At 38.8% G+C, this 16965-nt stretch overlaps 1 protein-coding gene across 1 annotated transcript in view; it reads left to right on the forward strand.

Moving 5' to 3' along the window:
• Positions 1–16965, forward strand: part of wu:fb13g09 (ATP-binding cassette sub-family C member 5) — a 52672-nt gene that overhangs the window by 30653 nt on the left and 5054 nt on the right. Inside the window, exons 10-25 of the mRNA XM_056250301.1 lie at positions 864–1214; positions 1421–1492; positions 1899–2023; positions 2120–2192; positions 2338–2541; positions 4735–4860; positions 5171–5282; positions 6790–6974; positions 7584–7730; positions 10498–10627; positions 10758–10911; positions 12903–13031; positions 15141–15327; positions 15456–15545; positions 15929–16121; positions 16240–16399. Of these exons, the coding sequence (XP_056106276.1) occupies positions 864–1214; positions 1421–1492; positions 1899–2023; positions 2120–2192; positions 2338–2541; positions 4735–4860; positions 5171–5282; positions 6790–6974; positions 7584–7730; positions 10498–10627; positions 10758–10911; positions 12903–13031; positions 15141–15327; positions 15456–15545; positions 15929–16121; positions 16240–16399 (2438 nt within the window). The remainder of the gene's footprint in view (positions 1–863; positions 1215–1420; positions 1493–1898; positions 2024–2119; positions 2193–2337; positions 2542–4734; positions 4861–5170; positions 5283–6789; positions 6975–7583; positions 7731–10497; positions 10628–10757; positions 10912–12902; positions 13032–15140; positions 15328–15455; positions 15546–15928; positions 16122–16239; positions 16400–16965) is intronic.

Raw genomic sequence — 16965 nt, forward strand, 5'->3', positions numbered from 1 at the left:
TTGTGTTCACAGAATTTCATGTTCGAACAACATGATGGTGAGTAAATAACACTTTAGTTTACGGTTCAATTCTCACTATTAACTAGTTTCTTATTAGCATGCATATTACTACGATATTGGCTGTTTATTAATACTTATAAAGCACATATTAATGCCTTATTCTCCATGACCAGATTCTACATCCCATAATCGTACCTAATACCTATTAAAAACTTGTCATGAGTGATCAAACGGAAGCAATTGCAGTTAACTCTTTTATTGAAATGATGGAATAGATAGGCAGTCCAAAGTCCAGGCAAACAGGTTAGTAGCGCAGGGACTCCAATGGTCAGAAGACAGTGCAGCGTGTAGTGGTAGTGGTGGTGAAAATCCAACGACGAACAGTAATCCAACATCCAACGAACAAGAACCGGAACAAGAGAAGCACACGACTGAACGAGACTGGGAACACACACACCGGGAACCACAAACAACGATCTGACAAAGGAGATGAGAAGTTGATGAGAATATATACACATGAATGATAGACTGCAGCTGATGATGGGTGATTGCTGACGAGCGCTGATGAGCGGCCACGCCCCTCTAATCAGCACACAACACATACAATAACAGAACCACGAGACAAGGAGCAGACATAGGATTTACCAACCGTGACAAAACTACCTTACTAACTATTAATAAGTAGTAATTAGAAGTTTACGGAGGCAAAAGTCGTAGTTAATAGTTCATTAATAGTGAGAATTAGACCCTAATCTAAAGTGTGACCCAGATTTTTTTTCTTATGGGAGAACTATTCCTTCAAAGTTTTGTTTACCAAACAAGTTTGATGTTCCCGGTGTTAATGCCTCCACTTTTGCCCACAGAAGCTCTTCATGATGGAGGATAGGGAGCTGATCTCGGTCAAAACAGAAGATCCCTATAATGCGGTGGAGTTTCAAGATGCCACACTGGCCTGGGAGAAGACCTGCGGCTCACAGAGGAAAAACAGCCGAGTTCAGCAGAAAAGAGGAGGCATGAGGAGGCTTTTGAGGAGGGAGAAACTGAGCTTGTACATCAGCACAGAGGAGAGTAAAGGAAAGAGCGAGGAACCCAACGCAGAGCACCTTCTGACACACATGGAGCAGGAGAGCCCGCAGAGCACCATCTCCTCATCCCAGAGCATCCGACCGCCGCTGCACAAAACCCTGCACCGCATAGACCTGAGCATCCGCAAGGTATTATCATAGGTCATTTTTACCATTCCATGTGCGGTTTCACCTTCATTACATAGCTCAGTGTCTGAACATTTCTCACTATATTCAGTTAAAAAAAAAAAAAAACTGTTCATGAATAGAGGGCTCATGTAGTTTTTCAACACAAGCATTACGCTCGCTCTGTTTTGACGTGATTTGACGGCCTGCTTTCTGCGCTGTGCACCCAGGGCTCACTGTTGGGGGTTTGTGGCGGAGTCGGCAGTGGAAAGAGCTCACTGTTATCTGCTCTCCTGGGACAGGTGAGAAATTACATGCACTACCATTCAAAAGGTTTTTTTTTATTTTATTTTTTTATTTATTAAATAAATTAATACTTTTATTCAACTACAAAATAGTCATTTGACATTTAAGATGTTACAAGATTCAAATAAATTATGTTCTTTTAAACTTTGAAAGAGACAAAGTTTTAAAGTTCTTTCTTTGGAGCTTGACAGCTGTTGTTTTACAGAAGCATTTCACCTTATGAGTTCTACTGAGAAAATAACAGCATATGGGTTTGGCAAGGAATTAGAGTAAATAATGAAAAACGTTTATTTTTTACAACTACCCCTTTAACCATCATCAACCAGCCTGGACATAAACCAGCTGGTCTTCTCAGCAGGGTGAAAGCAGATGTATAGGTTTGATTCTTCGCCTTCTGTCTAGATGACCCTTCTTGGCGGCTCAGTAGCTGTAAATGGAGGATTTGCATATGTTGCTCAACAGGCTTGGATCCTCAACGATTCCCTCAGAGAGAACATCCTGTTTGGAAAACAATATGTTGAGGAAAAGTAAGGAGCTTTATCCATGCATATGTAAGTTGTGCATACAAATGACTTGGGCCTTTCTTCTAAAATTAAACAAGTGTTGTTCTCATCTCTCACCAGGTACAATGCTGTTCTGGAAGCATGCTGTTTATTCCCTGATATTACTCAACTACCATATGGCGATATGACTGAGGTATAATGCTCCTAATATAATCTCTGTCCTCGACAAACACAATCAAAGTACAAGGTCGTACAAATCTCACTTTTTCGATTGTAAATAGTCTTGGAAAAATGGTGTATAATCATGACTGTGGCTGTAACGGAATTATCTGCTGTAGATCGGAGAGAGAGGAGCCAACCTGAGCGGCGGCCAGCGGCAGAGAGTGAGTCTGGCACGTGCGCTGTACAGCGAGAGACCCATCCTTCTGCTCGATGACCCCCTCAGCGCCGTAGACACTCGTGTGGGCTCACACCTATTCCACAGCGCCATCCGCTCCGCTGCCAAGGGCAGGACTGTCATCTTCGTCACGCACCAACTGCAGGCAAGAGGCTTATGAATGCACGTGATGTACAGCGAGAGAGCATAGACATATCGCAGACTGGGACAGGAGGCATCGAACTCGTCCACCAAGTTCCACTGAGAGTATATATGTTTTAGAATCGAATATGGTTCATATGAGAGGCAGTGCTTTATTGTGAAGGCCGTTGTTTGGCAATCCTTTCAGCCATTATTATTCTTATAATACAGCATGGCTTTAAATACCCTTTTCCATCTTTATTTATTTATTAAATATTTATTTAAGCCAATACCAATAAGCAGAGGTGGGAGTAAGTCACTAAATGCAAGTCTCAAGTCAAGTCCAAGTCTTAACATTGCAAGTCAAAGTCAAGTCAAGTCATACTCTTTGTCAATTCAAGTCGCAACTTAGTCATCAAGTCATACCAAGTCGCACACAGGCTAGTTTTACAAATTTTTGTTAAAATACAAAAAAACTCTGGGACTTTTATTACTTCTTTAGACACAGAGGGCTGATGGCTTACAAAAATAAATAAATTAACTTGTGTGTAATAAATACAATATCATTAAGAAGCACTTTAAATGCTCTAAAATTAAAATAAATTAAATGAACACAAGTAAACAAGAATTAATAAAACTTTTCCCATCTTGTAAAATAAATAAATAAATAAACTAAAATTAGTACTGTATGCCAAAGTTTGTATGTTCTTACTCTAAATATCCAGGTGATTTGATCCCATAACACAAAATATTATATGGAAATTTTAAGAAAACAAATCTAATCATTTAAATGATTTAAAAACCCGACTATTTTTTTAATACGTGGGTAGTTAGAACTGACGTTTTGAGCGGTGAGGGGAGTCCATCGTAAATGCTTCTGATTGGCCATTGCGTTCAAGAAATCAACACATATGTCTGTGATTGGCTACATCGCTCAACGCTGCAGACATGTTAGAAATAGAAACTCTGGCCTGTAAATCATTTCTATTTTGTTTTAGTTGTTCTTATTGCTTTTCTGCAACAGATTAATAAAAATGTATTCGTTTTTATGTTTTATTCATAGATATTTCTAGTTTGCGGGAGTCCCGCGAATCGTTTTATTCTCCCTCAACCCGCACACACAGAGGGAGTGCATTACCGCCCGCGCTCCCTCATTCTTAAATATATAAAAAAATCACAATAATTAAAAAATAAATAAATTCCAAGTCAAGTCATTTCAAGTAAATAGGCACAAGTCCGAGTCAAGTCTAAAGTCAAGTCGAGTCTTTTCAGAGATCTAGTCAAGTAAGTCTCAAGTCCAGAAAATTGCGACTCGAGTCAAGTCATATGACTCGAGTCTCCCACCTCTGCCAATAAGCCTGTTTGTTTATTTCATATGAATACAATTTTTTGTATTATTTATATACGATTCAGTTTTATTTTAGTTGAACAAAATGTTAGTTTAGTAATTTTACGTGCCCTTGTGATAAAAATAAATAAATCATATTTACCTTTTAGTAGCATTTTCATTTCAGTTTTAGTTTGAATCATTTTAGTACTTTATCTTAAACTTATTTTATTTCAGTTAGTTGCCAAGGCAACATTTCTAATTTTCTTTAAGTTTAAATTTTTTTAAGTTAATTTAAAAAACATGTTTTATTATATTTCAGCTTTATTTCAATTAACAAAAACGATTATTTTAATAATTTCAGTTAACAGTAACACTGCCGCTAACTGATAAATGTTCTGTTTTGTCTAAATAAAATGTAAAAAATGAAACACTAAAAGTTAAAATGAAACATTTTAAATGCTGTAACATTATAATGTGCATTATAAAAAAAATGGATATTTGTTTTGAGATTTGCTAAAGATTACTTTTTAATTGAAAAAATTAGTTTTAATATAGCTTTGGATGACGGAAAGGTAAAAAATAGAGGAAATGACCTGCACAATGTAAAATGCAACTATAAATCCAACATTGACTGTTACTAATACATAAAAAAATTTCTAATATTAGCTGATAACTGATAATATCAATATGTCATCCCTATTACAAATATTAAAGACATAAAAATTTCCCTCAACACATTATTTTATTTTATATCATTATTATTTTTATTTTTTTAATGTCTTCTATTCTATGATATTATTATGCTTAGATTTAGGTTAATAACATAAGGTCTCCTAACTCTGTTTTATGACACTCATGTCCTTTCCCCCGGGTGTGTTTATTCTACAGTACTTGCCAGAGTGTGATGAGTTGGTGTTAATGAAGGACGGCCAGATAGCAGAGCACGGCACACACACCCAGCTGATGGAGAAAGGCCGAGACTACGCTGCCCTTTTCAACAGCGTGCAGCAAGAGGTGCGATATGCCGCCCGCTGCAGCTGTGCCCTATGGGAAAACACCAGGGTCAAACCCTCACAAAACATCCTACATCACCCACTGCAAAATTCATGAACCACGGGTTGCAGAGCTGCTGGGTTTGAAATGTTAATTTACGCTGTGCTTTTGTAATTTATAAGTGAATTGATCTGTGGGAGTAACAGCCCGAGGGACATTGTCACTGATCTCTGTATTAATGACCCAACAGCCGTTGTTCTGGCTCATTCAGTTGCGGGTTGCTCTTTACCAGGTCTCGCTCTTTCTCTTTTTCTGTTCATCTTTCATCCAGAGCCTGGTGAGGAAGAACCTGAAAAACAAGCAGAGGGCAGAGGAGGAGAGCAGCCCGCAGTCCCTTCATGTCAATGACGCAGCCAAGCCGCACGCCGAGAGCAGTAAAGGAGGTGAGGGGTGTTTAATCAAGCACTTCTCAGCTGGGTTTGCGTTGAATCTACATTGCATTTCAAGTGGTGAAACCATTAGCCCATTACCAGTACAAAAAAATAACAAGAAATTACTTTGGAGTCAAACGTTGAAAATGGCAAAAATGCAGATTTATTAATGTATACAATATATATGTTAATAATATGTTATTATAAATGTTTTAATGATCATTAAAAAAGTACTTTAAATTGGTAGTTAACAAAACTACATATAACATGACCATGACATAAGCTGAATAGACAAAAATGTGACTCTACAACGATGTACTAAAAACGATCACCGTTCACGCGGATCTGTGCAAATAACAAAAAAGGCTGTATTATGCATGCCAGGCCAGTAGTTGTCGATGTCATTTTGTCAAGAAACACCCCACGAACACGTAATACGCATGCATGAACATGTAATATGCGTACGCATGACGTCACCCGTTTTTACAAATTCACGTTTTTGTTGTTAACACGGTCATAAACCTTGCACTACAAAACCCCTTTTTCAAAATCTTGCAATTGTCATGTAAATGAATGTCCAAAACGTATAAAAAGTTAGCTTTTTTCAGTTGAAAACGGTGTCGTGTAAACACACCCATAGTCGCTAAGAATTAATTGTAGTCCTTTCGAGAGAAAACACAGACGCTCAAACTTTTAGAACAAATCTAGGTCTCTGCCCCATGCAGAAACGCACTAGCCTCGTGAGACCATCCTGATCTCGCGAGCTTTCAAGGTTTCACTCGCAGATCAGTCTGGATACTTTCCGTTAAAGAAAATTTGGGAGCAGTTCACCAAACGAACGTCCAATCAGCGTTGGCTTTGAGGCGGGTTGAGGTGTGACGCAACGAGAAGCGCGTCAGTTCAGTCTAAAGAACATGTCGGCTTCAGCGGATGAAACTAGCATCAGCGTGGCTATCGAGCAAGTTTTATCGGAATTACATTTCTTCACTGAAAGAAGAGCAAAACACTGCTCTGGAGGCTTTTCTCAGAGGAAAAGATACGCTCTGTTAGTACGTCATATGCTTCGTTGATCTGATTGGTTGATTTGGCCCGTCTATCACCAACATAGGCCAATCAGCTAACCAGTATTTTCGTCCCTTACCAAAACTACTTCAACGGGAGGTTTCCAGATGGATATGCGGAGCAAATCCATCTGGCGGAGTCAGGTTAGAAACGCACAACTCGCTCACATTCGCTGATCTGAAATGATGCAAACACAAGCCTAGCTGATACAAACATACCATGACTGTTATACTAAATATAAACCACCCAGCAAATAAATTGATCTTTTGTAGTTTGTTCAGATGTTTGGCTAGCCAACGTGTGACCTATCTTGGGGTCGTGGCGAATAGCAGTTGAGAAGCGCTGGTTTAATCTGAGAACAACAGCCTGAGTTTAGCTGAGCTAATATTGGTGGATGAGTCACACTTCTTTGTTTTTCTCCTCTGTCTCTTTCTGTTGTTTGATGTGCACCTCACAGAGCAGCTCATGCAGGCGGAGGAAAAGGGGACCGGGGCCGTGGCCTGGCCCGTGTATGCTGCTTACATCAAGGCTGCCGGAGGCCCTCTGGCCTTCATTGTGAACATCCTCCTCTTCCTCTTCACCACAGGCAGTATCGCCTTCAGCAACTGGTGGCTGAGTCACTGGATCAGGCAGGGCAGCGGGGTAAACCAATCTCATTGCTTTGACTTTCTGCCATTTAAAGGGATAGTTCAGCCAACAATAAGAACTCTGTCATCAGTTACTCACCTGTATGACTCTTTCTTCTGTGGAAAACAAAATGAGAATTTCTGATCAGTGTGAATAAATTGACCAACCAATTGACTGGATCTGACTCAAAAGAATAATTAGTTTTCTTGGTATAAGGAATTATTCCAAGGTATTATTCCTTGGAATAAGTAGTTCCTACTTGCTCACATTCTTCAGAGTTTCATTGGAGAAAGTAATTCTTTACAGGTTTAGAAACGACATAATGGTGAAACAATGATGACAATTTTCATTGTTGGGTGAATTATTCCTTTAACGCAACGCAACGCCAGCTTGAATCACCGACTTTTGGTGCTCAGCTGAAATGAACATCAATCCCGAAACTAATTAGAAGTGCCAGACTCCACACGATTTACTCAGAGGGACAATCACGGCAACAGATGTTGCAGTTAACTCGCATTCTGTAAAATAATTGAGACTGGGACTGGTGCACACAGTTCAGCTGGTATGTTGGGGATCTCTAGGGAAGGATCATGTTTCCAAGGTAATGTTCGTTTGTCCCTGCAGAATTCCTCGCTGCTGCAGGGGAACGAGACCGCCGGGAGCGATAGCATGCGGCTGAATCCACACATACAGTACTACTCCAGGGTGTACGTCTTATCCATGGGGGCGGCGCTCTTCCTGAAGACCATGCGAGGGCTGGTGTTCGTCAAGGTAATCTGGAGTTTATTGTCGGCGAGATTCCTCTGTTCAGGCTTCCTGCTGAATTTTTCATCAAAAGCTTGGGTCCTTAGGCAGATGCATTTCCTCTTTGCTCATGTACTATTCATCACTGCCTGAATCTACCTGAGAGTACCAGGTTAATCTGTCATGGGGGCATCGCAATTAATGCCTTTTTCCCACAGCGAAACCGATATATTATTGATATGGTATAGTTTCAGTTTAATTTTCACACTAAATCCTTGCTCTGCAATCCATGGCATTGGCAAGTGTCCACTTTTTTCTCTTTCTCATCCTTTCTGTCTCTTAATTTTTTCTGCGGTTTAATTGAAATTGCCTGCAGGCTAAATCCATTTATCTGTCCAGTGTCTTGACTTTGAGCTGGAGGGGTTGTGCATGCGTGTCCCATCAGGACCCTGTGCCCCCTTCTCCATTAAGCAGACCCGACAGCACATTAGAGAGGTTATGTGTCTGTGTAATTGTGTGCCACTTGTATTCACTAATTCCTCGATGATGGCTAATCTCTTTTACCCGAAGGTAAGATAGCAAATTTGGGAACTTTACATATTCTATTAATGGAATGAATTTGTCTCCTTGTGCCAGAAACCATCAATTCCAAATGTACTCGCATAAGCATAACATGAGGAATTTTGTTATGAAGGCATGTATGTGGGAATATCTGTACTTATGCAATCATGTGTTTATATGTGCTGCAGTTCTACCTTAGGGCAGTGATGACGTTCATCATTTATTACGCCTCATTTGTGTGTTAGATCGTGTAAAGTGCTGGGGGTAACGTCATGACTACACTGGATACGATAACTAGACCGCTTTTATTATAATTAAAGAAGCTGTTTTCATGAGAAGTGCCCTTTGCGGCGTGGCATGTCTCAGTGTGCCTACAGTTGATGATGCCTGTTTTCTATTTCTGACGCACTGCACAGCGATCCCAACCACTTTATTCCCCCTGTGTGACTTAAAATGACAAAATTATTTTATTTATATATTAAATTTATTTGTCATACACTATTGTTTAAAACTTTTGGGTCAGTGAGATTTTTTAATGACTTTGAATGTCTCTTATGTTCAACAAGGCTGTGTTTATTTGATCAAAAATACAGTAAAAAACAGTAATATTGTGAAATATTACAATTTAAAATATATGTTTTTTAAAATAATAATGTATTCATGTGACGGTGGAGTTTTCAGAAGCCATTACTCCAGTCTTCAGTGTCACATAATCAAAAGAAATCTTGGTATCTTTATTTTACAGTGTCCTTGTTACGTGTACTGTACTTACCATAGTAATAACGGTAAATTATGCATAATTAGATCCAACTAACCCCTTAACCAAACCCTAATCCTGTCCTAACCCTATAGTAAGTACATGTAGTTGCTTAATATTACTCAGTACTTAAATATATAATTGCACTGTAACAATGACACCTTAAAATGAAGTGTAACTGAAATCTTTTGTTACACTGTTGTCTGTAAATCTGTTGTCTTTACTGTTTGATGCATCCTTGCTGAAAATATCTTTAAAAAACAAAAAACAAAAGCGTACTTGGTATATATTTAATTAGGTTTAATTTGTTGCATCTAAACAAAAGCTGGTGAAATGGTCTCTTGTCCTTTAATTTAAATCATCTATTGTTTCTAAGCAGATGTATCGGGTGTGTCGTCAGGAGGGAATAACTGTGAACATTATCCTGGGCCCTGTGATGGTGGAGACCCTCGGGGAGTGGGGGTCCTGGGCCCTTTGAATTTTGATCCTAATGATCATGATCCTAATACGCAGTTGTTTAAAGGGATAGTTCACCCAGACAAGAAAATTCTGTCATTAATTACTCGCCATCATGTCGTTCCAAACCCGTAAGACTTTCGTTCATCTTCTGTTCACAAATGAAGATCTTTTGATGAAATCTGAGAGATTTTTATCCCTCCATTGACAGCTCTGCAACGAGAAGTTAACCCCAGAAAGGTAGTAAATACATCATTAAAGTAATCCATGTGACTCTAGTGGTTTAACCTCAATTTTATGAAGTGACGCTTTGAGCAAAAAACATAATTTAACCACTTTATTTACAATATTAATCTCTGTTGCGTGTTCACGCATTTAGTGTGGTGGTCTTGTGAACGCACGTTGGAGATTAATATTTTGAAGTGGTATATTATGTTTTTTCCGCAAACAAAGCACTACAGTCACTTTATAAAATTGCTGTCAATGTAGGGACAGAGAAGTCTCAGATTTCATCAAAAGATCTTCATTAATGTTCAGAAGATGAACGAAAGTCTTACAGGTTTGGAACGACATGAGGGTGAGTAATTAATGACAGAATTTTCGTTTTTGGGTGAAATATCCCTTTAAAACTTTTTAAATTTTTTTATACCAGCGTACTGTATATCTGAGAAAGTAGATCAAAGAAATCCCCCTATTTTACTGTGGCTGAAGTTGATTGATCTTTGCTTACTGATGATGTCAGACTCGAGCAGTATTGGTCACTTCCAGTGTAATGTCTCATCTGGACTTCACAGAGCTCAGGCAAAAGCATTTCTGTATGCTTGCCAAGGTTTCCCTTCATATAATCTAGCTATTATGGCTGTTTAAATGTTTGTTTACATCCCTGACCTGTTTATTTGCATTGTAGACCCTAACTAAAGCATTTTATAAGTGTTCAAATCACCGGCTCATTTATTAGCATTTTTGCTGTGTTCATGCATTATTAACACTGTTGTGTGTGTGTCGTTGTTGTTGTTGCAGTGCACTGTGCGGGCAGCCTCGGTTCTGCATGATAAACTATTTAAGACTCTACTTCTGAGCCCCATGCGCTTTTTCGACACAACACCCCTGGGACGCATTCTCATCCGATTCTCCAGGGACATGGATGAGGGTGAGGAACCTCTCTCTCTCTCTCTCTCTCTCCCCCTCAGTTCACAAATGCGGGATGACGGGGGCGTCTCAAAGAGTTTTGATGTCTCGCTCTCTCACACGTTGACTCTGTATTCTTCCTCTTTGCATAGTTGACGTGCGGCTGGCTATGCAAGCCGAAATGCTGCTTCAGAATGTGACACTAGTGCTGTTCTGTCTGGCAATGGTGGGCATCGTGTTTCCATGGTTCCTGTTCTCCATCATTCCTTTAGGGGCGTTCCTCTTCATTGTCAACCGAATCTCCAGGTTTGGTCTATCAAATGTATTAAAAGAAACCGATAGTTGTGCTGTGTCAATGTAAAACATAGAACTAAATAAATAGGTCAGGCTGATTAATAGACAAATATGCGTTCCAAATCTGCCAAAAACGATGTAGTAATAAGACACTAAAGAAAATGAAAACTTTTTCTATATATTCTAGGGCTGCCAAACGATTAATCACGATTAATCGCATCCAAAATAAAAGTTTGTGTTTACATAATATATGTGTGTACTGTGTATAATTATTTTGTATATAAATGCACACATGTATATATTTAAGAAAAATGTTATTTATATATAAAATGTTTATATTTATATAAAATATACATTATATATAGGCTACATTCAGTCTATATACAGTATATACATGCAAATATTTCTTAAATACACATGCATGTGTGGGTATTTATGTATTAAAAATAATTATACACAGTACACACATATATTATGTAAACACAAACTTTTATTTTGGATGCGATTAATCGCGATTAATCGTTTGACAGCCCTAATATATTCATTTAATTATTTTTATTATACAGGTAATTATTTAATTAAAATATAAATGTATTCATATGTATTAAAGGTTTAGTTCTGTCATGAATTACTCACTCTAATGTCGTTCAAAACCCATAAGACATTCATCTTCAGAGCACAAATGTAGATGTAGATCTTTTTGATCAAATCTGAGATTTCTGTCCCTCCATTGGCAGCAACTCAGCTACCCTTTTGACACTTCAAAAATTTCATAAAGAGATTGTAAAACTAATCCAAATGAATTGAGCGATTTAGTCCAAATTTTCTTAAGAGACTTGATCACTTTATCTGATGAACAGATTTAATTTAGGCTCTTATTCACAAATAAACATTGATCAGCGAACATAAACAGAAGCTAAAGCGAATCTGCTTTGTGCATGAGAACAAACCTCATTGGTTCTTGCACGTCAAGCGAACATACTTGAGCTTCCGTTTACTACAACTGATGTGTGAGTTGATGAATGTTTATATGTGAATAAAAGCCTAAATTCAATCTGTTTATCATGATCGTGTGTCTTTCGAAAATTTGAACTAAGCCGCTCAATTGATATCTATTAGTTTTACGATCACGACAAGTGTCAGTTGCGAGGACAGAAATCTTTCAGATTTCATCAAAAAGATCTTCATTTGTGTTCGGAAGATGAACGAAAGTCTTACAAGCGTAAAGATTTTTGACAGGTACATCAAATTGCTGGAATTTTTAAACATAAAAAAGGGTAACATATTATGTAAAATATGTTTAAAAATGCCAGCAATTGTATGTACCTCTCATTTGCCAGTGTACTACTGACCACTAGTTCTAGCCATTGTGATGCAACATTTGTTTCTCTCTTTGAAGTGAAATGTGTTCGAATGTGTTCTTTTGCTCTTAAAAGACAACAGAACCACCCTCATGCATGTATTTACAAAGAATCTGTCTTACATATCAAGGGCAGGTTTGTCCTCTTTCACCTTCATTTTAAGAAAAGTTTAATTCATAACTGACATTATTCACAAGCCTTGCCTTTTTTTAAATATGCACTTACAAGCTCAAATCAGGCTAGTTTTTCATCAGTAATGGCCTCTGCCTTACACTGCAGATAGACTCTGCTGTCCTGTCTGCGATAGCGCTGACGTGTGAGAGGCCTCATAAAGCCCCGTATAAATCAGTTCAGAAGCCAGAAATGACTGCAGCTCAGCCAGGAAGATCCCCTCAGTCTCACTATTATTGTCCCCTGTGGGCCTCCATCTCGCCACTAACCTGTCACATCACAGGCAGTTCTGTGAGCCACACAGATAAGCAGATGAGATGAGCCAGAGCTTTGATCAAAACTCAGCCGTATATCGCTGCTCATATTTCATGACTGGGTGACTTTTTGTCAGGGACTGGAAAAAAAAAAAAATATATATATATATATATATATAAATAAATTTACTTTTCCGATTGTCCTTTTTACCCAAAGGGTTCTCATTCGTGAGCTGAAGCGCCTGGAAAATATCAGCCAATCCCCTTTCACCTCTCATATCACCAGCAGTCTGCAAGGACTGTCCACTATCTATGCTTACGGCAGGGGTGCTGACTTCATACACAGGTAATATTCAGACAACATAATGTCCTCCATGACTTTACAGAACTTTTCACTGAAACGCTGAAGTTATGCTGGGGAAACTTTACTTGAGGTCTTTATGTACCATGGCCCCAGAAAGTATTCTCAAATTTCAAAAAGTCACACTCACAAATGTCATTGCATAAGATAATAATGAAAAATCAAAGACCAATCAAATTTGAGGACTGGAACTAACTGTTTTGTATTGTAACGGAGGTTACAGTTATAAACGAATGTACTTAATGAATGCATATATATGCTACCGCTCAAATGCTTGGTGTCAGTAAGATTTTTTTATTATTATTATTTAAGAAATGAATACTTTTCAGCAAGGACACATTAAATTGACCAAAAGTGACGGTAAAGGCATTTATACAGGTAAAACTGGAAAAATTAGAATATCGTGCAAAAGTTCATTTATTTCAGTAATTCAGCTTAAAAGCTGAAACTAATTTATTATATAGACTCATTACATGCAAAGTGAGATATTTCAAGCCTGTATTTGTTATAATTTTGATGATTATGGCTTACAGCTTATGAAAACCTTTTCACAATATTCACATTTTTTTGAAGGGTTTCATAAGCTGTAAGCCATAATCATCAAAATTATAACAAATAAAGGCTTGGACTATCTCACTTTGCATGTAATGAGTCTATATAATAAATTAGTTTCAGCTTTTAAGTTGAATAGCTGGGTTTCAGTCACGTGATTATGATGACGCGCGAAATTCAGATGGAGGGCAGGGAGTGAAGAGCGCAATGGACGAGATGGAGGAAAGTCCGTACTGTACTACTTTTCACACTATTTTACAAGAGAAAGATATAAACAAAAAATCAAACATGTTGGACGTGATCCTTACGTTATTAAGAGGAGCGATTTTCAACTGAATTGAAAGATTTTCCAGCCATCGAGGCGGTAGATATCAGCAACTACCTCGTCTTACAGACATACTTTGACTTTACAAAGTTCGTAAACGTTACACGTTAACTTACACGTTACACAAACATAGCCACTTAAGTTGTATTAACTCACCTTTGACGAAGTGATCACGGCACACACGGGCATTTTCCCATTCGGCTCCTCCCGACCGCAGACGTAGGTTTGCAAGCCGTTTTCCCGGAGTTTTTCGGTCAATTTCTTGCATTTCCCCCCTTATGAACAACAACTTTTGGTACACGATAAAAACTCCTCGTGGTTTGATCGATTTAAGTAACCATAAACGACGCAAAACATAGGCATTTTGAGTTTGTTATAGTGCTTTCTAAATACAGCAAATCACTTCCTGCCCTCCATTTGCATTTCGCGCCATGGCAACGCAGTGGCGTGACGTCATATGAAAACAAGCTATTACTGAAATAAATGAACTTTTGCACCACGTTATTCAAATTTTTCCAGTTTCACCTGTAGTGTTACAAAAGATTTCTATTTCAGATAAATGCTGTTCATTTGAACTTTCTATTCATAAATCCCATCCACTTTGGGGCATATTTTGGATTTCCACCTGAATTTGACTAAATGTTCATCCTACACACATACTGTACAGTGAAAGAAATGTAAAATCACTGTACTGAAAACCCAATGAAGCAATACTTCATAAATAATATTGTATGTGTTGTAAGAATCCTGAAAAAAAATCTATCTCGGTTTCCACAAAATATTAAGCAGCACAACTGTTTTCAACATTGATAGTAATAAGAAATGTTTCTTGAGCAGCAAATCATCATATTAGAATAATTTCTGAAGGATCATGTGACACTGAAGACTAGAGTAGGCTAATGATGCTGGAATTTCATCTTTGCATCACAGAAATAAATTACAACTTAAAATATATTAAAATAGAAACCAGTTATTTTAAAGTGTAATAATATTTCACAATATTACTGTATTTTTTATCAAATAAATGCAGCCTTGGTGAGAATAATAGACGTCTTTCCAAAACATTAAAAACTGACCACAAATTGTACATACTGTATATATATATATATATATATATATATATAATATATACAATACATATATACAATATTTAAAGTATGTTATAAATAAAATCACAAAATGAGGACTTTAGCTAAATATCTGTTCTATTCCACCAGGAATCAAGCCCTGCTTGACACAAACCAAGCGTGTCACTATCTGTTCAGCTGTGCTATGCGTTGGCTGGCTGTTCGTCTGGATCTTATCAGTATTTCTCTCATCACCACTATAGCCCTCCTCATCGTCTTAATGCACGGCAACATTCCCCCTGCCTACGCGGGCCTGGCCATCTCCTACGCTGTACAGGTGCGCTGCTCTCACAGCCGAGTAGGGGACGTGCTGGAAGCTTGTAGGGCAGGTCCGCTACTTAGCATTGTTTACTATTGCTCATAATTGTTATTCATTGTCCATTTTTTTTCCCTTCCCATATCCAGCTGACTGGCCTGTTTCAGTTCACCGTGAGGCTCCTTTCTGAAACCGAAGCCCGATTTACCTCAGTGGAGCGGATCAATCATTACATAAAGGTAGAAGCATCTGTGACACATGCATGCGGGTAGTGTCGATGGCAAATAGAAAGGGACAGACCATATTCAACTGACACAGCTCACACAAGACAACAGCTCTTTACGTTGCACAGGCCGCTGAGCCCAGCGGTCAGTGCGGTGCATAATGAGTCTGCTACATGCCGCTCAGCAGGCTTCATGGGATGCGTTTATTGCCAGCCAGAACACCATAGCTTATGACACAGCTTGTTTCAGGAGACTTTTATCAAAGCAGAACAGTACAGCTGTCTTAGCTGCCGCCCCAAGTGGCGGAGAGCATTTTACAGTGATTAATGAAGCCAATAACTCAGTCTTGCTGAGTTCTGAAGGACAAAGTATAAACATTATACCATTTATTTACTCAGAACCTGGAAAGCGAAGGTCCTCGACAGATCGCCGGATCCTCCGCTCCTGCTTCCAGCTGGCCAGCGGGTGGACGAATCACCTTCCAGAATGTAGAAATGCGGTATCGGGATGGCCTTCCTCTGGTTCTGAAGAATCTCTCCTTTAGCGTTCTTCCAGAGGAGACCGTAGGGATAGTTGGCAGAACGGGCTCAGGTACACTTGTCTACTTGACTTTTTTTATCCTATCAGATGCTGTTTGTGTTCATCTGTACTGCGAGTCATATTACTGGTGGAGGAAATAGATTGTGACACAGGTTGGTTGTTTTCTCAGGGAAATCTTCACTGGGTGTTGCACTCTTCAGACTAGTGGAGCTCAGCTGTGGATCAATCGTCATTGACGGTGTCAACATCGCTCACATTGGTCTGGAGGACTTGAGGAGCAAGCTGTCAGTCATCCCCCAAGAGCCGGTTCTTTTCATTGGTACTGTCAGGTACGGTCCACGTCACTTTACTAATACTAGCCATGTGCTTTCAGCTGAACTCCTGAAGTCAAAATGATGCAGTTCACTTCCTTCAGTGTGAAAGTTAGACTACATTTTATCCATGTGGAATTGATCAGATTGTGAAAAAGTGGGCGTTGCATACCAGAATGGAGGGCCAAAACAAAGGCTCTGTTTACACCTCGTGCGTTTTGTTAGGTCGGATCACAAATAGACGAGGGAGACACATTCCTGTTTACACCTGGTGTTTTAATCCACTTTCAACCACTTCTGTCCTGATTTCTTAGAGGGGAGGGTATATATGTATATTTTTTTCAGATCTTTTGATCTAAAGGACAAAATAAGCTCACACAATTTATATGAACGCACCGAAGACGACAGAAAAAGACACGGAGAACAGCAGATTTAGTTTCTGATCTGACAGCCATAAGATCACGCCGAAATCCCGTCTGGCAAGCTCGCTTCCCATAATGTTTATGCGTTAGGTCAGTAGGCGGAGAGTAGGAGGTCTTTTGTGGCTGTTCAAACATATTTAACCACATGAGCGTTTACAATAC

Source organism: Rhinichthys klamathensis, unplaced genomic scaffold, assembly GCF_029890125.1.
Source record: "Rhinichthys klamathensis goyatoka isolate OS25496 unplaced genomic scaffold, OSU_Roscu_1.1 h1tg000068l_1, whole genome shotgun sequence".
Classification (NCBI taxonomy): domain Eukaryota; kingdom Metazoa; phylum Chordata; class Actinopteri; order Cypriniformes; family Leuciscidae; genus Rhinichthys; species Rhinichthys klamathensis.